At 42.4% G+C, this 25,345-nt stretch overlaps 1 protein-coding gene across 1 annotated transcript in view; it reads right to left on the reverse strand.

Moving 5' to 3' along the window:
- Positions 1 to 239: 239 nt before the first annotated feature.
- The window catches only part of cfdp1 (craniofacial development protein 1), a 40,696-nt gene continuing 15,590 nt past the window's right edge, over positions 240 to 25,345 (reverse strand). The window contains exons 4-7 of the mRNA XM_035157059.2: positions 16,926 to 17,035; positions 5,561 to 5,692; positions 3,188 to 3,346; positions 240 to 926 (exon numbers count right to left, since the gene is read on the reverse strand). Of these exons, the coding sequence (XP_035012950.1) occupies positions 836 to 926; positions 3,188 to 3,346; positions 5,561 to 5,692; positions 16,926 to 17,035 (492 nt within the window). The 3' untranslated portion in view covers positions 240 to 835. The remainder of the gene's footprint in view (positions 927 to 3,187; positions 3,347 to 5,560; positions 5,693 to 16,925; positions 17,036 to 25,345) is intronic.

The raw sequence follows: 25,345 nt of genomic DNA on the forward strand, positions 1-25,345 counted from the left end.
TGATTGGCCAAATACATTTACATGCAGAGCGTCAATGCATGGCACCATATATATGTTTACCATCTTCTGCAGCTTCCAAAGGTTCATTGGTAATGTTGGTGAATAGCTCAGGACTTATGGTGACACCCAGTTTAAGGTATCCTTCAGACCACACACAATGTAGCTATGTTGTGATGAACGGGTCCCCGCTTTTTTTCTTTCTGGTATATGAGGGCCCACATAAACACATCCACTCCAGATTTGACCAAAGGCCTTTGCATTTACAGCTTTATTTTGATTCTGACCCCAATGCTTTTAATGGGCAGTAACATTTAACTCTTTAAGAAAAAAATATTTCCAGAGCCAGTTGCTCTACTGCTCTACCTAACTTTAACCAGATCCCAATTTAAGTCTAACTCCTTTTTGTTTCTATTTTGACCTTTTTTGTTGTAATCTGTAAATCGAGTCTGTCTTTACCATTGTCCGAGTGCTTGTGTTTCTTGGCCTGACTTTCAGAGTTAGTTAGATACAAATCTCAGCAATTAAAGTGGTGAGTACATGTTACAATAACAAATAAAAGTAATGTACAAAATTAAAAACAAAAGTTGTAATAATAGCAAATAATTCTAGTCTTGGTCTTAAATCAGCCCCATGAACAGACAAGAATGACCTCACAATTCAAAAATGTTCTCAGAGTGAGGATTTGAAAATCGAATTGGTTCTCACAATGATGGAAGGACAGAACACTCAACCCCCGACCATTACACAAACTACGCCTATTAATATCCATGTCCTGAAATAGACCCAAGCCACAGCACCAGTCTGAGGCCACTTTACTGAGGAAACGGCAACTCTATCATTGTTTCTTGTTGCTCAGTCGTACAGCTTTTTCTAACTCAAACTGGCGATGGTCGACCCGCTCCAAGAAGTTCTTCCGCTCCACAAACCTAAAACACACACAGACAAAAAGGAGAACATTAGATCGACTTTAATCATTACAACTACAGACACACACACTGAAAAGAAAGATCAGCTGGAAGGACCTGTGGGGAATGGAAGCAAGCAGGATTAGTTTCCTGCTTAGAGCAACCTATGACGTCCTTCCCTCACTCAAAAACCCACAGGAGTGGCTGAACGAAGATCCATCCTGCCCACTATGCTCAACTCCAGCTACCCTCAGGTACATCCTCACTGGTTGTAAAATAAATCTCTCCCAAGGTAGGTATACGTGGAGACACAACCAGGTACTCAAATGCCTTGCAGCAACAATAGAAACAAAGAGAACTTCTACCAATGCCTTGCCATTCAAAACATCAACTTGGGTCCAAAGGACAACATATGTCCATGAGTGGGAACAGGGACAGAGAGGGCCGCCTCCACTGACCAGGAGTGGTCAGTTGGAGCAAGCCTGAGACTGGGAGATGTTGGTGGACGTGGGCTTGCAGCTTACAGTCCCATCACATATTGTCACTACCACCCTAAGACCTGACCTGATAATCTGGTCCAACACCCTGCGCGTCGTCTATTTCATAGAATTGACAGCACCCTGGGAGGATAATGTTGATGAAGCAAATGAGAGAGAAAGGCTGACATACTGTAGCATTTGAAGTAGAGATATGTGGCTGGAAAGCAATAGTTTGCCCTGTGGAGGTTGGCTTCATGGGTTTCCTTGCTATATCCATGATCAGGTTGCTCAAAGATCTGGTGATCAATGGACAAGCCTTGCGCCAGACCATAATAGAAGCATCACACACTGCAGAACGCTGCAGCCAATGGCTCTGGATCAGGACAAAAGATCCCAACTGGGCCCCAAGATGCTAGGGACATGCACCCTGGTCTGATCAGACTGTGGTGGTCATCAAGACTATAAAAGCGCAATATAAATCCTATAATGATTATAGTATAAATAAATTGATATTTATAACATAAACAATACCATTTACCAGTTGTAGGAACGACTATAGCCCTTTGTGGCTCAACACTATAAATACAAACATACTGTATATATATGTACATATTGTGAAAACTCCTGCTCCTTCCTGTCAGTTTGTCATGTGGGTGTCCTGGTGGGAGGCACTGGAGCAACTGTGGGCACCTGGGCCCGGTGTCCACAGTCTATAAAGTGGGGCCTTCACTAACAGTCTCCCTCCTCTTGTCTGCCGGCAACCGGTTGGTTATAATGCTGCCTTAGTTGTCTTCAGTTGCATTATTACCTTTTGGTTTACATTCAGCACTCACACATCATGTTTACACACACACACACACACACACACACACACACACACACACACACACACACACACACACACACACACACACACACACACACACACACACACACACACACACACACACACACACACACACACAATGATGTGATTTATGGGAAATGGAAAATGTCCCCAAAGCCCATGAGTTAGACTCTGAGGCATATGGTCCACGGTTTTGATCGTGGAGACGCGGGAATAAACTAATGTCGAATTTGCTCTGGATTTGTTGTCTCATTTAAATCGTTTAAGAGTTCTATTCCAGAATGTATCGTTACATATTTAAACAAGCTTAAAGTTGTTGATGTTCTGCTGTTGAGGCAGCAGCTTTAGCTGACGATTATATTTTGACACATAAGGGTTATTTTGGTGATGCGCGCTCCCAGGATGACAGTGGGCCAATGTCGGTGTCAGGGTTGGATAGAGGCTCAAGTGTTACATCTGACTCTGCGTGGACTTGCCATTATTGTCGTGGCCAGGGGCATTGGAGGGATGAATGCCCTATCCTTAGGTCTAAACATTCGCTTTTTGATAAATCAAGCTCTAAGGGGAAATATTCTCCAGCTTCTGTGTTGTTCTGCTCCAGCATCTTGTCTCATGATGTCTCATGATTAAGCTGGGTGCAGACGACATTTGCCTTTTGCTGTATTTTTTCCAGCTGAAGCATGATGTGGCTGCTTATATTAGAACGTGCCACACCTGTCAGCTCAACGGGAAGCCTAACCAGAGTGTCAAACCTTGTGCCAATTTTGTTCACTTGATTGTAGGACCTCTCAAATCTGGTGTTTCTGTGTATAAGACAAAGTCTAGAGAGCGTAATATCTGAGAACAGAACTTGTCAGTGCAAATGATGGAGATTTATGTGGGAACTAACACTGATGGAATCCATTTCACTGTGTTTCCAGAATCAAACCACCAACAGCACCAAAACAGTCTCTTACCCTTCTCTGCCTCTGTTGTGAATAGCCAGCTCCTCCGTGATGCCCTCCTCTGATTTAAATGCGTCCCAGTCCATCTTTGACTTTTCAAGTGTGCTCATCTTTTGTTTCTTTCCCCCAATACGACTCAGAAGGCTCGACATGCTGGCTGGCCGCTTAGCACTGCAAGCACAAGAGAGGGAACCAAAGAAGGTTTTCCACTACATATACACACACTACACATTGAACTCTATAATAAAGAATATTGTTTATAATATTGTTTTCTAATCAATGAGAGTCTTCTAATCATAAACATTTACATATCACATTAAGACAGTACAGTACCAACAAGTACAAATGTTCATCACAGTGAAAAGGTATGAAACATATAGAATTATGCTGGGCAAAACAGATGTGAATTCGTAGTAGCCCCAGAGCTGTCATGCTTGAAGAGAGTCAACAACATGTAAATGGTAAATGGTTTGCATTTATTTAGAGCTTTTCTAGTCTAATCAACCACTCAAAGCAATAGAAGGTCTATAAAGATGGACAACGTTTCTCCACCTCCTGCCACAGTACAAAAATTAAGCCTGGTCATGAGGTACTGATCGTGGAGTGGAGCAGTGGTCCCACGGATATATGCTGCTGTATCAGGAGGTAGAGAAGGTCATAAACTAACCAGAGGGTTGGTGGTTTGATCCCAAGCTCCTCCAGTCTGCATTGCGAAATGCCAATTGGGCAAGACACTGAAAACCCACATATTTACAGTCGGTTACAACAGGATGTTTCTGAAAGGTAAGTTACACCGTCCTCATGTTTTTTCAAGTTTTAGTAGAACAGTTGGCCAATGTAGGAGTAACGTACAGAGTTACAGTACGGAGTCTCACAACGGAGTTTCAAGTAACGTAGACTTTACTCCGTAGTGAGCACACCGACACGGCACGTGAGAAGAAATAAAGCGTAACCGCTAGTTTCTAACAGTAACGTTCTTAGGAGGAATGTGCACGGACACATTCTCTTCCTTGCATCCCTCCACGCTGCAGTGTTTCTTCAGTGTTGTTTGTTGTGGTTAGCCTGTGGTAGCTAACAAGCTGCTAGCTCAGCAACAAGTCTGCTTGGTTCCGCATTCGGTGTGGAGGGATGGTGGTGGGGAGCGGGGGTGGTGTACGAAACAAGACACACACAAGCACACAAGCACACACAGGAATGACATAAACTGGGAATGTTTTTTGGACAGACCCGCCTCTTGGCAGTTAATTTCCTGTTTCCTTACTAGGGTTTTGGAGGGAAGATGCAAACATCCCAAATGATTTATTGCTACTGCAACAAAAGTTAGAGGTAGGGAAAAAGCACACAATGCCATTATATAGATCTGGCTGAGCACTGACTCAACAGGTGGCCTCTGGGATGCTGTGTTAATATCTGTCACCTGGACAATAGTGTCATATATAAGCTGACAAACTAGGGGTGGGCGATATATCGAATGCACTCACTGTATCGCAGCTTGTACCACGTGCAATGTATAAAATAACTATATCGCGACCGTCGAGTATAAATTTCCATGTGAATGTTTTAAGCTGTCGACATGAAATTCTATCTGCCCATCCACTGTAATTGTTTTTTTTTATTATGTACTTATTCCACACATTTGTCAGTTGTGTCTAAACAGACACACACACACAGACACAAGCAGAGAGACAGACAGAGAGAGGGGGTGGGGCGGCTATAGGCCCCAAACCCCTACATTGAAAGGAGCATTCAACAACCAGCGGAGAAAGCAGAATCGCGGGCTGACCAGCGCGGAGAAATGCGCTTCTAGTGTGAACAGCCAGGCGGCTGCTCGCACAAGAATTGACGCTTTGCGGCGCTTCCGCCTCCAGTGTGTCCCTGGCGTGAGTTTCGCTTCTCTATTCTCATGCCCCTCTCACAGCAGACAGCTCACTTTCCAGCCCATCCACAAAACTCTCCTGCTTGCACGTGTATTTCCTCAGGAGAGGAGGGAAGAGACTCAGAGAGCGAGGAGAGAGAAAAAGAAAGTAAAGAGTCCCAGCGAGTTGACGAGTTTTCAGAGACAGTTATTGACAGTTTGTTTATATTCTTTGTGAACGCTGAACTGAACGAATATGTTTACAAATGATGAACGTGAGCGGACACTTGTGTGTGAGCTCGGAGCCATTTGGAGTTCTCTCACTCAGTCTCTCTCACACACTCACACACTCACACTCACACACACACACACACACACACATACTTCAACTTTAATGATGTGTGTACTTACACTTATATCTTTGTGAGGACCATTTTGAGCATAGACAGACGGAGTGAGGACATTATGATGGTTAAGGTTACTCATTATGCCAAGGAGATAAATATATGTTTGTGGATCTGTGTGTATACCTGGTGCCAGGAAGAGGTTGTTGACCGGGTGATGAGTTTGTGTCTTCTTCTCCATTCTCCTCCGGTTCAGCATTTTGGCTCTTCAGATAACTCTTACCTTCTCTGGAGTTTGCTGACACCACTTTATTCACTCTGACAAAGGGAAACATAAATACACAAATTGCTAAACTTAAGATGGATTATCAGACACTTTACAGTATGTATATGGAGCAGTTTCAAACAACTACTATATGGTGGTGATACAGGCATTCAGCAGAAAACAATGACTCCCGGTATTTGGAAATGGGTTTAAACTGGTTACATTGATTAGAAACTCTTAATCTTCTTGTGTTGTCACTGTTGGTGACTTACGGACTAATGAAAGATTTGACATAACAAGGCTCTTTTTCCTGTGTGATTGTGAGTAAATACATTTATAAATCTATAAATAAATAAAATTAAAATCAAATAAAACCAGCAGTAAAATTCAATGCACTGACAGTTACAATCAATAGTATTGTCGATGAATTCTCAGAATTGCCTTAACTGTATTAATACAGTCAACCTAAAGTTGTCTTGAAGTCTATTCCAAGTGTGTGGAAAGGTATGCAATGTTTGTGATTTGCTGAACTGGCTAGAAATATGGGGGAGTTTTTGTTAAATAGCCTCGTAAAAATTTAGGCACACCACTTACAACTACTTGCAACGCGAAATATTAATATTTTTTCCCATCTTTACCGTTTGACTGATGTCAAATGTGATGATGTTATGGCAAAAGACAATTAACAAACTACAAAAATGTCAAATTTTAAAGTCACAAAGTAAAGTAGTGCTTTAAGAGGTAATTTAAGTGCTGAGTTAAATGGTGCTTTTTAAAACATTAACACCGAATAAAACAATGATAAATGTCAACATAAGATATGTGGTCAGCTCATTACTGTCATTACAGCACAACCACAACAAAACATGTAAACAAGGAACTTCCTCCTGCAGTAGAGCTCTCCTTCCCCTCCTTTTAGAGCACATCCCCCTGAATAATTACAGCATAATAATAATAACCCTTTCAAATAACAATAAACTTTGAATTATTAAGAATATTCAGTCGGACATTTGAATTAGAATAAAAAATATAGAAATATTCTAGATAAATAAAACAAACCACACACAAACAAAACAATAAATGTAATTGACAATTTTAACTGATCAAAAATTGCTCTTGAATACATTTTAAACATTTGGAAAAGGATATATGTTACCAACTTAGTGAACTGGTTATGCTTAAAATTTTGCTTTTAGGTTTGTATTGTATTAGGTTGTGTTGGGTTAGTGTGTTTGTGCAGGGGAGTGTGGAGGGAGGACACAGGAAACTCCAGTACGGTTCAAACCATTAATTCCTCCTGCCCTGATCCTGAAACAGCGACAGGCCTTAGTGAAAACCCTGTTTTCTCACTCATTGCTGCCACGGTTCAACAAATAGGACATAGCGTCTCGTTCGTGTTAATGGGCTCTGCTTCACTGTCTGTGTCACTATGTGAGTGTGGGCGGGGCCCAGGGTCTGTGTGCGTGCGAGTGTAAACTCCACATCGCTCCCAGACACAAAGAGTGATGAGAGTAGCTACACAGCTCGCTAAAATGTTGCTGTACTTTTTTAATGAGAGAATCAATTTTTCAAATGCAGCCCTTTCTGGGACTGTTGCTCAGGAGGATCAGAATTGTCTTCTATTTTAAAAATAAACCTATGGTTCGTTTCATTCTTATGAAAGGGTCAATCGAGAGAGTATGGACTGTAATTTACGCAGGTGTGCACGCGCACACGCACGCACGCACAATTTGGCAATGGTGTGTCCCATAACTATCTCCAGAAATAAATCTTAGTGTGTAGTGGGTACGGGAGAGCCACATGCCGTGCACAAGCTCCACTGGCTGAGTCAGAGTGCCCCATGCCCGGCCAGACGCGCACGGAGCGAGCGGTCCTCTCTCTCACTCACTCACTCACACCACATAATTAACATTGTGTTTTACTTAAAGGGGACATAGCATGCCCATTTTACCACAAGTTGATATGGGTCCTTGGGGTCTCAATGAAATGTCTGTAACATACTTTGGTCAAAATACCACAAGGATCATATAAAACAGCACCCTTTTTACCCTGTATAAAACAGCCCTCCACAGAGTGACCTGTTTTGAGTGCCTGTTCCTTTAAATGCTAATGAGCCAGCTCCCCCCTCCCCCTCTCCCCCCATGATTTTAAACGATATAAATTACATATTTTATATGATATAAATTATCAAATATGCATCCCATACTTTATATTCCCCTCTGTTGTCCTGGAGTTTTAATTTTCCCAATCACATAATTAAATGTCCCCCTCTGCCCATCCACTACAAGCACACAAGCAGACAGACAGAGAGAGAAAGAGAGGTGGGGGGTAAAGACCATCATTTACCCCGAACCCCGACATTCAACGGGTACAACAACAAGCGGAGAAAGCAGAATCGCGGGCTGACCTTATATATACAGTCTATGGGGCTGACCAGCGGAGAAATGCACGCCCTGTGTGAACAGCCAGGCGGCTGCGTGCTGGAGAACGCGCTGTGCTGCTCGCAGCGGCGCTTCCGCGTCCAAACCCGGCGTAACGAGTGGGGGGGCTCTGTGTGTTACAGTAGTGCTGAACACTACGGAAGTCCTCCACACTGCTGGCTGTGTGGCGCTGACACAAATTCCAGCTCACGCATGGGAGAGCGAGCGGTCGCGCCCGAGCAACTGCTGCAGCCTCCCAGTCCCAACGATCCAGACAAATGCCACATGTGAGTGAATCGCGGGCTGACCAGCGGAGAAATGCTCGTCCCGTGTGAACTGCCAGGCGGCTGCGTGCTTGGGAACGGCGCTGCGCTGCCTCGCAGCCTCGCTGAGTCCGGTGTAAACCCAGCGTAACGAGTGTGGGGGGACGGGGGGGATGAGGTGGGGGGTGGGCCAAGGCCATGTAGGGAGACTTCCAGTTCCTTGTTACAACACAAAACCCAGGAAGCTCAATCGAGTCGCTCAAGCATGACGTTTCTGACTTAGAGGAACCATAACAAAACGCGCGAGTGTTTTTTTCCCAGAGTTTTTGGGTTGGTAGACATGCCAGATACCCACATTAACCTGTAGAAGCACTAACAAAGTGGAATTTGCATGCTATGTCCCCTTTAATGTAGAAATACAAAATACAGCACCCCCCCAAAAAAAATAACTACGACAGGGATTAAAAAAGCACTGTGATCAGTCACATACACAAACATCACACTGTTTAAATGTAATTTTAAAAAGTTAAATAATCAATAAAAAAGAAAATGTTAGCTATGAAAACTCATTGAGTGGCGTATGTTGAGTATGAAAACCTGCAATATACTTAATTCTTCTTAATACTGCATGTGTTGTGTTCATTGATTCACTGAAGTTTATAAAAAACTTGTTCTGAATAGTTCTCTGAATAGCTCAATTCTAAGGCTGTTCTGTAAATAGTTTTCTAATAAACAATAAATATAGCAATTCCTGATCAACCCACCTCCATGTCAGGCTTAAAATACCAACTTCCGGGTTAAGCCCTGCCCCTTCTGAGTATGGATACGGATCATTTAGTTGTGTGTAAAATCGCTGCAGTGAACGTGACTCTGCCATCAGGCGCACAGCGCACAGGAGATTACTCACAAAAAATGAAGAAACTATTTACTTTCAAACTTCTATTTCCAAAGTGGATGTTAGGATCCCACTGATGAGTGAAGTAATTGGTCCGATTGCTCTAAATATAAATAAAGCTGTGACACTCGTGGGTAATGCTGCATGATGGATAAACGTCAATGAAAGGATGAGGAAAAGAGCTTTCAGTGATTACATATATTTTTTGTCCTGTCACAGGGTTATCCCGTGCCCTGTAAAGACCCAGCCAGTATAAGGGAGGAGGCGGGAGTTCCGGTCTTAACTGGAACAGAGACAAGCCAGGGAAAATGCAAGGGCCCAATAGTTAAAGGGAGTTTTCTTATGTGTTTCACCCAAGCTTAACTTATATTTATTAGTTTTTGGTTACCAGTATTATTTTTGTATTTTTTCCTGTGGAGGTGTGGGGACTGGGAGAGCACCCTCACCTGCACCACAGAGGATCAATCAGCACAGGTTAGAGCTGTTAGCTGATTGATCCTCACGTTTAAAAGGCAGCGACTGGGCTGCCTCGACAGGAAACTCTCAGACACTCAGGACCGAGCACACAGAGGACTGAGAGACTCTGCAAATAACTGAGCTGTAAAGCTAGACCCTTTAAGCTAATTTAAGTTATTTTTGATCCCGTGTGTGTGGTGTGAATAAAACATGCTGAAAGGCCAAATACCTCGAAGCCCTGCTGTACATGGTTGGTGACTTTAACACCTGTTAAGCATCAAACTTTGTTATTTACACAACTGCTTCATATAGCTAGGTACTGATGCAACATATCTTTGGAAAGTTAAGATTCTTGTGATTCGATTGATGCAAACCATTTCAAAATACGATCAACACAGCAGGTACAATCAACGCCTCTGTCAGACCACCACCAAAAAAACCCTAACAAAATCGAGGTCACTCACCTAAGACGCCTCATCGTAATCCACAGATCGATAACATTCCAACAAAAACGGTCTTGTTACATTGCCAAAGGTCCAGACGATCCAATCCAGTAACATATTTAGTCCAAAACACATTATTACATCAATAAATACCCACAGACTGCTGTTGCATCATTTCAAACTAGCCGGCAGCTATGTGTAATTATTGATGTATTTTCCCTCGTAACTCCCGTTTGCATGTAAACATAGCCAATATCTTGACATCAAAATGGAGGCTGCACTCTGAACTTTAGATTGACATCTCACTTGACCCAATAGGAGCTGGCATGTCCTGTCCACAGCCTACAATAGACAACAAGAGACCTCGTTGAAGGACAGTGCCTGCCCCTCTTCTGTCGTGTAAAGACTGAGCCAATTGCAACCGATTGTTCTGATGACTGGCGCTTCATATAGCCAATGAAATTTCGAACACGCAGATATGCTGCTTCAGGGGGTAAATATAAAGCCACAACGAGGAAGTCACTGCGTAAACACGAACAGCTGGTACGAGTTTCTCGTGTGTCCGTGCGTAAATGGCAAAAAGTGTTGTTTTTGAGAGTTTCTGAGACTTTAGAACAGGGGTGGGCAAACTTTTTGACTCGCGGGCCACAATGGGTTCTAAAATTTGACAGAGGGGCCGGGCCAGGAACAGATGGATGGAGTGTTTGTGTGAACTAATATAAACGACATGTAAAAATCATTACATGAAAGGATTTGGCCTTTAACAGGTAGCAAAGCATTTATTTGCAAGGCAATTTAACAAATTGCACGAACATGAACAATACAAAAAAATGTCGTAACGTGACTGACCAAACATCATGAAAACATCTGAGGCCTGCGCCCAAACCAATTACCTCACTTGAACTTCTTTATTATCTACATTAACAGGTTAGAGCAGCCACGCAGGCTGTGTGTCGGAGATTTGGCTCCAACCTCGCTGCAGCAACACATCATCACTTTCAGTTTCAGTGGGAACAGTGTTGTTGATCTCCCATTTTTGCCAGTGCATCCAAGTCTGGAGTTATTTTGGTTGTGGCAATTCTCAGGATAGATCTGAGGTGCTGATCCGTTAACTTTGATCTGTGACGGGCTTTGTTGGCGTTCATGACGCTGAATGTCTGCTCACACACATAAGTCGAGCCAAACAAAGTCAGCATCTTCTGTGCAGTCCTCCGGAGGTTTGGAAACGTGGCTCCGTTAAGTGAAGCATAAAAGTCATTCAGTTTAACAGAGTTGAACTTCTCCTTTAGGACGGAGTCAGACTGAAGATCTATCAGTTCCAACTGCAGCTCCTGTGGTGCTGTTTCAGGGTCTTGTGACAGGGGACAGGACACCAGCTGAAGTGACTGTTCAATGTTTTCGAAATCAGAGAACCTACGGCAGAATTCTCGATGCAGGTCCTCAAGTGATTTGCTGTATTTTTTTGCGTTTCGCGGTGCCTCTTCCTGCATGGCAAGTGTGGGGAAATGAGCGAAAGATTTGTTCGCAATTTGTCTGGAGAACAAAGTGAGCTTGGATTTGAAGACTTTCACATGTTTCTAAATGTCGTGAACAAACTGATCTTTCCCCTGCAGTTTCACATTCAGCTCATTCATGAGTGAAAATATGTCCACAGCAAACGCAAAGTCACTAAGCCAGTTCTTGTCGCTTAGCTCAGGGAATTCGTCAGATTTCCCCATCAACTCCAAAAATGCGATGATGTCCTCTTTCAGCTCCCACACTCGTAACACTTTCCCCAAACTTAACCAGCGGACACGAGAGTGGTACAGCAAGTCCTGATGATCCGCATCAGTTTCCTCCAGGAACGTAATAAACTGACGGTGCTGAAGTCCCCTTGCTCGTATAAAGTTCACAAGTTTTACGACTGGATTCACGACATGATTAAGCTGCAATACAGACTTACACAGGGATTCCTGATGGATGATGCAGTGAAGGAAAATAAGATCCTGGTCAGGGTTTTCCTCTTTCACTTTATCCTGGATTCTTTTCAGCAGCCCAACATTTTTTCCAGTTAAATTTGGCGATCCATCCGTTGTGACATTGACAAGTTTACTCCAAGGTAGCTTCATTCTTTCGATGACAGCAGACACCTGGTTATACAAGTCCTCTCCCCGCGTTGTTCCTTTCAGGGACTCCATGGTCAAAAACTCCTCTGTTATCGCAAAACTGTCGTCAATGCCTCGGATAAAAATGAGGAGCTGAGCAGTGTCTTTTACGTCCGTACTTTCATCCAGTGCTAGTGAATATAACTCAAAGGAATCAGACTTTTTGTTTAATTGGCTGGCTATATTTTCATCAATCAGTTCCACACGGCGAGTCACAGTCCTGCGTGATAAACTGACTTTTTCAAATTTGCTTTTGATCTCCGGACACAAGATATCTGCTGTCTGTACCATGCATTCTTTTACAAACTCGCCTTCGGTGAAAGGCTTGCTAGCCTTTGCTATTTCGAATGCCACCAAAAAACTTGCCTTGGTAGTTGACTCTTGAATCGCAGTTTGTCGGTGAAAAAAATGTTGCTGAGTCTGTAAATTAGCCGCCAACCTCTGAGCCGTAGCCGCCCGTTCTTGCGTTGCCTGCTTGCTAGTGTAGTTAGCATGCTTCGTAGCAAAGTGACGGCTGATGTTGTACTCCTTGAAAACTGCGACAGTTTCTCGGCATATCAGGCATACAGCCTTCGATTGGACTTCAGTGAAAAAGTATTTTGTTGTCAACTCCTTGTTAAACACTCGGCACTCATTGTCCACTTTTCGTTTCCTTGATCCGCTCATTTTACAGAAGGGCTCACAGGGCAAAGCGAAAAAGTGAAGCCCCTTTCGAGCCCTATACACCAGGGGTCCTCAACCCCCGGGCCGCGGACCGGTACGGCTGTGGGTCATTTGGTACCGGGCCGCACAGAAAGAATAAACAACTTACATTATTTCTGTTTTATTTATTATCTGATTCTGAACGGTGTTTTATTTTGAAAAATGACCGGATCCTCTCCGTTATGACTCATGCTTTACGCATGTCAAGACGCTTGTCTCGGTCACGTGACTTTTTCGCTAAACACAAACCCACACGGTAGCAAAAATGAGCAAAAAACAAACGTCTCTGGGAAGTTTTTTTGCGATGGGGAAAAGGCAATATCGTGATGCTGTTGTTAAGAAAGCTTTATATATTACTAATAATATATTGATAATATATTAATAAACCAATAATATATTAATATGCGTAAAGACGCTTCCAAAACCTCTCCAAAGCGCACAGAGGCGCAGCGTGTGCGTAATGGAGCTTTGGTATCCGTCTGTCTCCGTCTTGCTGGTAAGTTACCAGCAAGACGTGCACGGGCGTCATCTCGTTAATTCGTTTCATAATTATATTGTGATTCGTTCGAAAAATATTAATTATTATTAGTAGTAGTAGTAATTCGTGTCCACGCATTGTTAATACGTGGCCACGCAATAATTAATTTGAGGCCGCGTATTAACAATTTGTTAATTTCGTTAAATTAAAAAAAAATCTACCGATGTCACCAGAGGCCGTACCAGAGGGCCTCCATAGTGAGGCTCCGTAGCCACACCTTAAAGGCCGGTCCGTGAAAATATTGTCTGACATCCAACCGTGGTGCAAAAAAGGTTGGGGACCGCTGCTACACACCACACTCCCCGTCAAAGTGCGCCATCTAATGGGGAAATGGGGGCATTACAGGAGAAAGGTAAAATTTAATTTAATAATAATAATATTTGGACAAGTTCGGCGGGCCGGATTAAAAAGCCCTTATACGGCCCGGGGGCCGTACTTTGCCCATGTCTGCTTTAGAAGGTACACAATGGCGAAACGTTTGGAGAAAACAAATTACTCGACCGAAGAAGCCCTTTGTTTCACTGTGTGTGTGTGTGTGTATCTTTAGGTGTTACTGCTGATCTGGGGGAGGTGTGTGTGTGTGTGTGTGTGTGTGTGTGTGTGTGTGTGTGTGTGTGTCTTTGTTTCTCTGTGTATGTGTGTGACCATGGTTACCAAGGGTCCTTTGGAGTCTCCAAATGGCCTTTTTTGGAAAACGCCTAGACATACCCTTAGAAAAACATGTGTAAAATATTCATTTTCTGTGGAATTGTTATCAAATTTGAACTTGGGCTAGGTAAGGCTTCATGCTGTGGTCCCATGGTGTTTTCCAGCTCATAAGTCCCAGCTAGAGTCAACTGCAGGCATCTGTTTACCAAAAAATATTCAGGCGGAAATAAAAACCTTCTACTTCAGTGTGTTCCAACTTCTATTACTCAATGCCAGTAGCACTTACAGTGATTCTGACAGTTGGGGGGGAAATTCAGAGTGTTACCTTTCAAAAGAGACCAAAACCAGGCATGTACTCCAAATGGTTCAAGAACAGCTTTCAATTTACTTTGGGTATGCCTTAGATAGGCGTTTTAGGCGAATTTTACCAGAATATCAAGAGGTTTTAACAGCTGCAGACTTCACAGCGTTCTGCTGTCTTTCCACCAATATGTGTACATTCCCACAAGGAAAGATAACTGTGGCAGTAGTTTCTGCTGGCGTGTTAGCGTTGAAGCTCAGCACTAGTGTCTCTCCTGAGCGTGTCTCTGAGTCTCTCCGAGTGTTCTCGAGGCAGCTCCGCTGCTGCCTTTTAAAAAAGATCAATCAGCTAACGGCTCTCACCTGCGCTGATTGATCCTCTGGTACAGGTGAAGGTGCTCTCCCAGTCCCCTCACCTCCACATTAACATTCTGAGTTTGTGTTACAGAAACATTACTGATGCCTTCAGCGCTCTGGCATATCCTCCACTCAGGTTTGCTGACCACAATGTATTTTTCCTGCTTTAACGCTAAAAACCAGAACTCAAACGCACCAAGCCTCAGACCTACGGCATTACACAGCTTTAGGGCTCATTTTAACCACTGCAATCTAAGGACTGTTCTTCTATTTACAATGTGAATTCAGCGCTGTTTTCCTGGTGTGTGTTTACATTCCCCCGCACGCCAACTGCTCCATGATACCATAAGCGTGCAGGAAACTGCACACCCTGGCGCATTTGATGGTGTAGTGCCCACTTTACAGATCAGTGCATATCCAAATCAAAAGCCTTGGATAAATGATCAGGTACAACATATGCTGCATGCTCACTCTGACGCTTTTAAATCAGGCAGTGAAGGTGAATAAAGGCTGGCAAAATACAGACTCCGGAAGAACATCAAACAGGCCAAAAGACTGTACCGACAAAAGCTGGAAGGTTTCTACTCTGCAGCTGATGCTAGGTAGATGTAGCAGGGCCTGAGACACATCACAGACTATGGTGGCACTAACTCAGGAATAACAAACTATAACACCTCCTTACCGGATGAGCTGAACACATTCTACGCTCGCTTCGAACAATCCCATCAGCCACAGAAGTCCTTAGAATATGGAACACACAATTCCATGAACACTGCTCACTGTGTCAGCAGCTGACGTATGCAGAACCCTGAGGAAAATCATCCCCCACAAGGCCATGGGCCCAGACAACATGCCAGGACAGGCCATAAGGGTATGTGCTGCAGAACTCACTGATGTCTTCACCACCATTTTTAACCTGTCCCTCGCACAGGCCACAGTTCAGTCCTGCTTTTAAAAAAGGTGGGGGGTGGGCCAAGGCCATGTAGGGAGACTTCCAGTGTATTGTTACGACACAATACACAGGAAGCTCATTCGAGTCACTCAAGCATGACATTTCTGACTTAGAGGAACCATAACAAAACGCGCGAGTGTTTTTTTTCCAGAGTTTTTGGATTGGTAGACATGCCAGATACCCACATTAACGTGTAGAAGCACTAACAAAGTGGAATTTGCATGATATGTCCCCTTTAAGGCAACTTTATGCACATTGAACAATTTGCACACAGTGAACATTATGCACCTTGTTGTATTTTTGCACAAACTGTTATAATTATGCATTGGCTTTTTTACTGTCTTTTACTGTTTTAAGCACACCTAAATCACCTTATCTACCTTAGAAACTTGTTTATTTCTGCATATGACAATAAAGCCTTTGAACTTTCTGTCAGTCCTAAGAGAGGGATCCCTCAGTCATATTTGGTTCTCTCTGAGGTTTCTACATTTTTGCCCCATTTTAATAGGGTTTTTTGGGTACTTTTTCCTTACACTTGTTGAGGGTTAAGGTGTCGCACCTATGAACCCTATGAGACAAATTGTGATTTGTGAATATGGGCTATAAACAAAACTGAAAAGGCCAATGCACACCTTCAAAAATACAGTGGACAGGTGTGTAGGAGAAAAAGGAGAAAAAGCACATGCAGGTAAGGGAAGAGGAATCCCGCACACTGTCCTGTACTTGCAAGAAAACTTTATTACATGTACAACATTTGGTCCTATGGACCTTCATCAGGTACACAAATTAATATGGGCTATAGAAATAAAATTTGATTGATTAATTGATTGATGAGCAACCCCCAATAGAGGAGATGAGGGTTATTGATCAATGGCCTGGCAAATCACCTACACCACCTGTTCTCTCTCCACAAGTCCTGACAAATAAGGAGGATGTGCTTGTCATCTCACCTGGTGAGGAACTGCCTGAGCAACTGTGAGTGTTGAGATGTCTATGCCTGAATACTGTCAAAGACTAATGTTATGTTGTTCTGTCACCCTAGCTAACATTGCCCCATTAACAAGTTTGTGATTCCTTTCTTCAGGAATCGTGTCTGTGATGTCTGTAAGCAAATCTATTTCCAGGAAATCAAACTGTCTCAAAATGTGAGGATGATTCAGAGGCATACCTAACTTCTTCTCCAGCGAAGTCAAAAACTTTAGTGATGGTGACTTTGGCAGGTTCTGATGCTGTTGTTTCTGTAGTCAAAAGAGCAGTCTTCATTGTTGGAGAGTCTGCCTGAGGATAAAAACAAAACAATAATCCAATTGAAAAAAAGAGACACTGAGAACATTCAATTCAATTATACATTTAAAACAACTTGGTTGAGTGCTTTATAGTAGTAAAAGGTACAACAAGAAAACAGCAACACGCAATACATCAAAATACCAATGATACAAAATTTAATATAATAAAACCTGCGGGGATAAAAACGTTCTCAACTCAAATTGAAGGTCAAAGAGAAGAGATGTGTTCTAACAATGATTTGAAGTGTGCAAGAGAGGGGGCAGATCTAACATGGAGTGGTAAGCTGTTCCACAAGTTTGGGGCGACTACTGCAAAGGCTTGATCGTCTCTTGTTATGAGCCTCATTTTAAGCAAATCCAGGAGCGGCTGACCTCAGTTCAGCTAGGTAAGGTGGTGACAGTCCATTAAGAGATTTGAAAGTTAAACAAAAAAATCGATCCTTTGACGAACAGGAAGCCAGTGGAGGGAGCACAACACAGGTGTTATATGGTTCCTCATTTTCCTTCTGTCGGGAGGCGAGCAGCAGCATTTTAGATTGCAGGCATTGAAAAGATGACTTGTCTAAGCCCACATACAAAGAATTACAGTAATTAAGTCGAGAAATTATGAAGTCATGGAACACCCTCTCTAGATATTTAGGTGGAATATAGGCCTTTACCTTAGCTATAAGTCTCAACTCAAGAAGCTAGACCTAACAACGGAGGAAATCTGCATGTCAGGTTTAAAAACACTGGCAAAATAAACACCATGAGTGAATATTAGGGGTTAGAGCAGTTCAGGGTGTCTGAACACAACCTCAGTTTTGTTTTCATTTAGTTTGAGCAATTTAAGTTCATCTATGATTTAATGCAATTTTGGCAGTCAAAAAGAGGCTGCAGTGAACTCCTAGTTTTAAATTTTAAGGGCAAGTATATTGGTGCATCATCCGGAAAGCAGTCAGACTAGCAGTCAGTGCAATGACGAGGTTTAAACCCAGAATGGAATTTTTACATATACATTATTGTAACTAGAAATGTTTGCAGCTGCATGATAACTACAATGCCTATACAAAGTATTCACCCCCCTTTGATGTTTCACCCTTTTGTTGCTTTTATACATGAAATCATGGTCAATATAATTTGGCTTTTTTGACAAGAAAAGAAAAGAATTTGCAAAGAAAACCTCTTTAATATCAAAGTGAAAACAGATTTTTTCAAAATAATGTCAATTAATTAAAAATATATACGGTAAAGTAAATGATTGCATAAATATTCACCCCCTTCAGGTCAGTATTTGGTAGATGCACCTTTGGCTGCAATCACAGCACTGAGTCTGTGTGGATATGTCTCAATCAGGCTGGCACATCTGGACACTGCAATTTGTCTCCATTCTTCCTTGCAAAACAGCTCAAGCTCTGTCAGGTTACTCGGGGATCGGGCGTGAACAGCTCTTTTCAAGTCCAGCCACAAATTCTCGATTGGATTGCGATCTGGGCTTTGACTTGGCCACTCCAGAACATTCACCTTGTTGTCTTTGAACCATTTCTGTGTAGCTTTTGGTGTATGCTTGGGGTCGTTGTCTTGCTGGAAAATAAATCTTCTCCCAAGTCGTAGTTCTCTTGCAGACTGAGTCAGATTATCCTCCAGGATTTGGCGATATTTTTCTGCATTCATGTTCCCCTCTACTTTTACAAGCCTTCCAGGGCCTGCTGCTGAGAAGCATCCCCAGAGCATGATGCTGCCACCACCATGCTTCACGGTGGAGATGGTGTGTTTGTGGTGATGTGCAGTGTTTGGTGTTCGCCAAACATAGCGTCTAGTCTGATGGCCAAAAAGCTCAATTTTTGTCTCATCAGACCAAAGAGCCTGCTTCCAATTGACCTTGGAGTCTCCTACATGCCTTTGGGCGAATTCCAGGCGAGATTTCATATGAGCTTTTTTCAACAGTGGCTTTCTCTTTGCCACTCTCCCATACAGCTTCGACTGGTGAAGAACCCGGGCAACAGTTGTTGTATGTACAGTCTCTCCCATCTGAGCCACTGAAGCTTTGAACTCCTTCAGAGTGGTCGTAGGTGTCTTGGTGGCCTCCCTCACCAGTCTTCTTCTTGCCCGGTCACTCAATTTGTGAGGACGGCCAGCTCTAGGCAGATTTAAACAAGTTCCATTTCTTAATGATGGATTTAACTGAACTCTGTGGGATGTCCAGTGAGTTGGAAATCTTTTTGTAGCCATCTCCTGACTTATACTTTTCAATGATCTTTTCTCTGAGTTGCTTGGAGTGTTCTTTTGTCTTCATGTTGCAATTGTAGCAGGAATCCTGATGAACCAGAGACTGGACCTCCCAGACACAGGTGTTTTTATACTCCAGTCACTTGACACACATCAACTGCACTCAGGTGATCTCCATTTCACTAATTGTGACACTGCTGGCATCAACCAGCTGGACCTCTGTTGAATTAGGTCAGTCACTTTAAAGGGGGTGAATATTTATGCAAACACTTATTTTACACAATATAATTTTAATTAATTGACATTAGTTTGTAAAAATCTGTTTTCACTTTGACATGAAAGAAGCTTTTTTTGCAAATTCTTGTCAAAAAAGCCAAATTATATTGACCATGATTTCATGTATAAAAGCAACAAAAGGGTGAAACATCCAAGGGGGGTGAATACTTTTTATAGGCATTGTACTTTCTCCATGACTTTAGACAAGAAAGGCAGTTTTAAAAATGTGCCTGAAGTTAGAAAGAACAGAGGGATTGAGATTTTCCTTTTTAAACAAGGGCTGCACAACAGCATGTTTAAAGGTAGCTGGGACACAACCAGAGAAAAGACAGGTATTTATCAATGACAGAATACATGGTCCAACAGTGATCACGTCTGAGTGAATATCTTATTAGCAATGGTTAATGGCAGATGTACTTAAAGTTGCAATGTGTAGAATTTAGTGACATAAAGTGGTGAAGTATCATGTTGCAGCTGAATACCCCTCACCTCATCCGCCCCTTCCAAACATGAAAGAGAACCTGTGGTAACCTTCAGTTTTCATAAAAACTCAAAGGGTGTTTACTGTGTCCAGTCTGGGCTACTACAAGAAACATGGCGGCCACCAAAGAGAGGACCCCCGCTGAAAGTATTCCAATATAAAGGGCCAATTCTAGGGTAAATAAAACAACAATTTGTATAATTTAGATGAAACACACTCTTGAAAACTTCACTAAGATTATTTTATATAAAATTTCTGTCAATAGATCCTTTTCACCTAAATCTTACACACTGAACCTTTAATGTAAGCTTTTGGACATGGGACAGGTGCAGGACATTGTTACACTGCTTTATAATGAATTAATTAATCTCTTTTCTTAATTTTTTCTAATGGAACATTTCAGCTCTGACATTACTGGTGCAACTCTGTAATAATAAATCTCCATATTTACTATTTAGGGCCCGAGCACCTCCGGTGGGAGGCCCTATTGTATTTCGAAGGATTTGTATTTCCCTTTTGGGGCTTTTTCAGGGCCTAGACATGCTCAAATTGTTACCAAAGTTTGCAGGGAATTCAAAACCCCAAAAAGTAATTGTATTCTGGAGTAATTTGAAATGGGCGTGGAAAAATGGCTCAACAGCGCCATCTAAGGAAAAGCCCCTCAGTTAGCTTTCGCCGATCTTCACAAAAATCGTAGCCCAGGTGTATCATGACCAGACAAACAAAAAAGGTCGGAGGTGCAATTGGAAAAAAGCAACAGGAAGCCCGCCATTTTGACTTTAGTGGCCATATTGGCCATTTTCCACATTTTTACTTTGATGTACTTGTCCCAGGGCTTTCATCAGATCAACTTCATATGGAGATGCGTGTCATCACAACAAGATGGAGATGAAAACTACCTCAAAGATCAACGGTGTGACCGTGGCGTGGCGTCAAAGTTTGATTACACGCCATCAAAACACGAGGTTCTGTATCTCAGACATATTTGGTCCAATCGAGTCCAAACTAGACATGTAAGACAAGAGTCCCGGCCTGATGACATCTACACAGAAATCATGACTTAAAATCACAGCGCCACCTGCTGGCTTCAGGAAGTGACATGTTTTATACTTTGATGAACTGCTCCTTGCTGCTTTACAATAAACAGCTCAAATGAGCTGAGACAAGTCATTGGACCATGGTCAGAATTGTGACATTTCCTCAAACTGTGTAAACATTGAGGTGCGGCGAAGGATCATCCTTCGCCAAAGGACACGATGTTGTCATAAGTCCAGTGTACGAGGGCAAGTCCATAGGGCATAAGTCCATAGTCCTATCACCGCCAAACTGCTGTCTCATGATCAGAGACCAAGCCTGAACAGCTCTATGTGTCAATATTTCCTCAGTGTCATAACGCCACCTACTGATTCGCCATGAAACAGGAAGTACTTTGTAAATCCACTCTGCATTATCCAACCGGCTCCGAACTACTGACCTATGATCACAATCCTGACCTGAACAGCTCCATATATTAATATTAGTTCAGGGTCATAGCGCCACCTACTGATCAGTGTGATAATTAAGTTGTTGTAACATTGTCCAATTGACACAAAATTGCTCACGCTACATCAGAGCCCCTACTTGAACAGATATATTAGTCTGTAGGTAATAATAGTGATGGCGCCACCTACTGGCAACAGGAAGTAAGCTTTGTTTTACAACTATCATTCGATTTACATAAAATGTTCACAGTGTGATGTGCAATTGATAGCGTGGACCGTAATGAGCAATTAGCAGGCAAGGATCGACATCGCGTGACGGACGCAGGAAGTGAAGCGTTTTGCCGCATCGCGCAAAACGCATGCAACGCGGAGACATGCGCTTGGTCATTGATCGCTCTCTCCACCGACCGCAACAGGCTTCGAAATGCGTGTGCTTGGGCCCGTCAGTGCTACAACGTAGCCCTAGTTCTATTTGATATCCTTATTATAATTTTGTTTGTTATAAATGCTGTTGTTATAATTTACTTCCTATTATCTGCCACTCTTGTTCTAGTTCATGTTTTGGGTAATGAGTGAGGGGATGCACCAGAAGTTTAAGAGTAGTTCTTTCCTGGGATTCTCTTCGTTTGGGGAAGTAAACCTAGGACTTTTTGTTTTTTTGTTTTGTCTTTGTATGGGGTAAGCCTACAATCGGAACCGTAGTATGGGCAAACTGATTACTACAGCCGTTAAAGGACAGATCAAAATGACGGAGTCAGGAACACCTTTCTTTTGGACCATTTTCTGACCCCCTCCTTTCCAATCTTTATGTCTGTGTCTCCATACTTTAACCCCAAAACCTTAAATGGTTAACACTAATAACTCCTGTGATGCTTTAAGGATGGGAGATAACTCTTTTAGATTCATTTCATGGAACATAAAGGGGGTAAACGGACCAATAAAACGCTCAAGAGTGTTTGCTCATCAAACAAATCTAAAAGCTGATGTGATTTTCCTCCAAGAGACACATTTGAAGTTATCTGATCATGTTTGAGTGCATAAAGCTTGGATTAGTAATGTGTTCCACTCCAATTTCTCCCAAAAAAACAGGACACAGGGAGTTGCGATATTAATCAGCAAAAAAACACAATTTGTTGCAACAAATGTTGTATCTGACCCTAGCGGCTGATATGATAGTGACGGGCTCTCTATTCCACAAACCGGTTTTATTGGTGAATGTGTACGCTCCAAACTGGGATGATGTTGACTTTGCCAACAGACTATTAGCCTCCCTTCCAAACTTAAATACACATCAATTGATCTTGGGAGGGGATTTTAATTGTGTTATGGATCGTAGCCTGGACCGCTCAAGCCCTAAAATTATTCCTCCCTCAAAAATGTCTCAAAGTTTTTCGATGTTTATGAAAAAAATGGATATATAGACCCCTGAAGGCGTTCAAACCCAAATTTGAAAGTGTTTCAAATTGATTATTCGTTGACACAGCCTTTATACCACATATTAAGTCTGTAAAATATTTAGCCATTGTAATTTCCACCATGCCCCCTTGAAACTAGACAATTCCTTCACCTTAAATCAGAAGAACTGACCACCATGGAGGCTGAGCCCCTTGTTACTTTCTGATAAAGACTTCTGTAACAAGGGGTTCAGCCTCCATAGATACTTTTATTGAGACTAATGCATCTAATTCAGTCTCCTATTCCCTTCTGTGGGATCCTCTAAAAACATTTTTGCGAGGGGAAATTATTTAATTTATATCAGAAATTGCTGAGCTAAACCGGACTGTAGAATTGGAGGAGATCCAGGTGGCAATTGCATTAGGGTTAGGGTTAGTTACTTTGGAGTGCCAGCCAAATCTACCCAATATGGGACTAAAGCAAGGGACATTATTGCCTTCACCACTCTTTTGGCACGCCATAGAATTCTGCTTGCGTGGAAATCTCTTTTTACCATCTCAGTCTGGCTGGCTAAAGGAAATTTTGTTTTTCTTGAGCCTTGAAAAAATTAAATATGCACTCAGGGGATCTAAGGATCATTTTATTAAGAAATGGAAACCTTTCATTTTTTATTTTAACAATCTGTCTACGTTGCCTCCTGAGTGAGACTGACCTGTCTGCTATGTATTAATTTAGCTGGTCCTCTGTCTGTCCCTTGTCTGTCTAACTGATATCAACCTGTAGCTTCACAGCACAACTACTGTATTACAGAACCTTACCTAATTGTTTAGGCTATCCGGGTGGGAGGGTGGGCGAACGGGCTTGCTTATTTTTTGTACTGTTGTGGTTGTTTTCTTTTTTATTGTATGTGCGTTTTAAATTTTCATTGGTATTTACTAAAAATGGGGGAAAAAGATTGAAGTACTGGATCTTTAAATTCTGTATGTTATATTGTACACTTCCTTCAGTGGTCGAAATAATAAATATGGATGAATTCATATTCCATTGTTAACACGACAAAAACAGTTCTGGCTCAGTTCTGATTGTTCATTTAGTTTTTTAGTGATGTACATCAGAAAACTTCAAACAACTTTAGGTGGAAGAGGAACATTTTTCCTTCAAAAGAATTTGAATTAAATATTTTTGATATCTCAAATAAGAAATGTCAATGTATTAAAATAGTAATTCAGATAAATACTGAGCTGCAAAGCTAGTCACCAGCAGCTTTAAGTTTAAGAGTTTTTAAGTTTATGTTTTCACCTGGTTAATTTAATAAAGATGCTGAAAAGCACCAGTACTGTCTCTGGCTGTGTGTGGGAGACCCCGGTGGCATGGTCTATTGCCACAGTGGCACCCAATGTGGGGCTCCACGCAGCCAGAGACCCGGACCGGCAAGCGGAGATGGCGCTTGTATGGTTGGCGGAGGACTTCGCAGCCGCATACCGGGAGCAGTCAGCCGGGCAGATGGTGGGCGTGGCTCCTGTTCTGCATCCCCTTGCGGCACTGCTTCACTGACACTCGCTTTTGTCCTTTTTTTTTTTCTCTCACTAACGCTGGCTGCAAGCGCCTCGTATTCTCGCCATACATCGTCGTCCAAATGATGGACTCTAAGGTGACTTATGAGATTGGTAGTGTTAAAAAATTTCCCCCTCTAGGAACCTCACATTTGTTGCAAATTACAATCCTAGTCACTCTCAGAAAGTTTGAAAAACTTCCACAACGGCGACACAGTTTTCAGTTCCAACGTAAACACATCACGCTGCTATGGACAGGCACAGCTGTATGACGTCATGAGCGCGACGAGGCGCACTGTGTTTATCGGATGTTTTATAGGTAATAATTTCCGATTCAGATAAATAAATAATAATATCAAATTCCCATTATCGAGCCGATAATATATCAGACTTATATATATCGTGCATCCCTAGTTCATAGCATGTTGCAGATTAAGCGTCTTTAAGCATTTTCAGTTCTGCCAATAGGGGGCCCCGAAAATTCCAAAAACGTGTAATGCAGTATCCGCTGGACAGAATTTCACTAAATTTGGAACCAGTGCTCTCTGGGAAAGAATGAACCAAAATCACAAAAAGTGCCACATTGATCTGATGAAGGGTGGACGAATGGCGTAACTCTGATTGCACTGCTACTTGCATTGAAATGATGACACGAGTGATTGTTCTCACTTAGACTGAAGTAAACCGACTGAAGTAACTTTCCTCAACTATGCGAAGCCTGAAAACTGCTTATTGCTTCTTTTCACTTGAAATTTGGCCAATTGAGCTGCTTCCTCATATTGAGCGCATTAAAACTCTAACTCGCTCATTGCTGCTTACTGCTATATTATTCTATATCATTTTTACATCCGTCGCGTGTTGGAAATGTCATCAACCCCCCTTCTTGCTTATCATGAATGCAGAGAGGG

The sequence above is a fragment of the Hippoglossus stenolepis genome, chromosome 5 (genome assembly GCF_022539355.2).
Source record: "Hippoglossus stenolepis isolate QCI-W04-F060 chromosome 5, HSTE1.2, whole genome shotgun sequence".
Lineage (NCBI taxonomy): Eukaryota > Metazoa > Chordata > Actinopteri > Pleuronectiformes > Pleuronectidae > Hippoglossus > Hippoglossus stenolepis.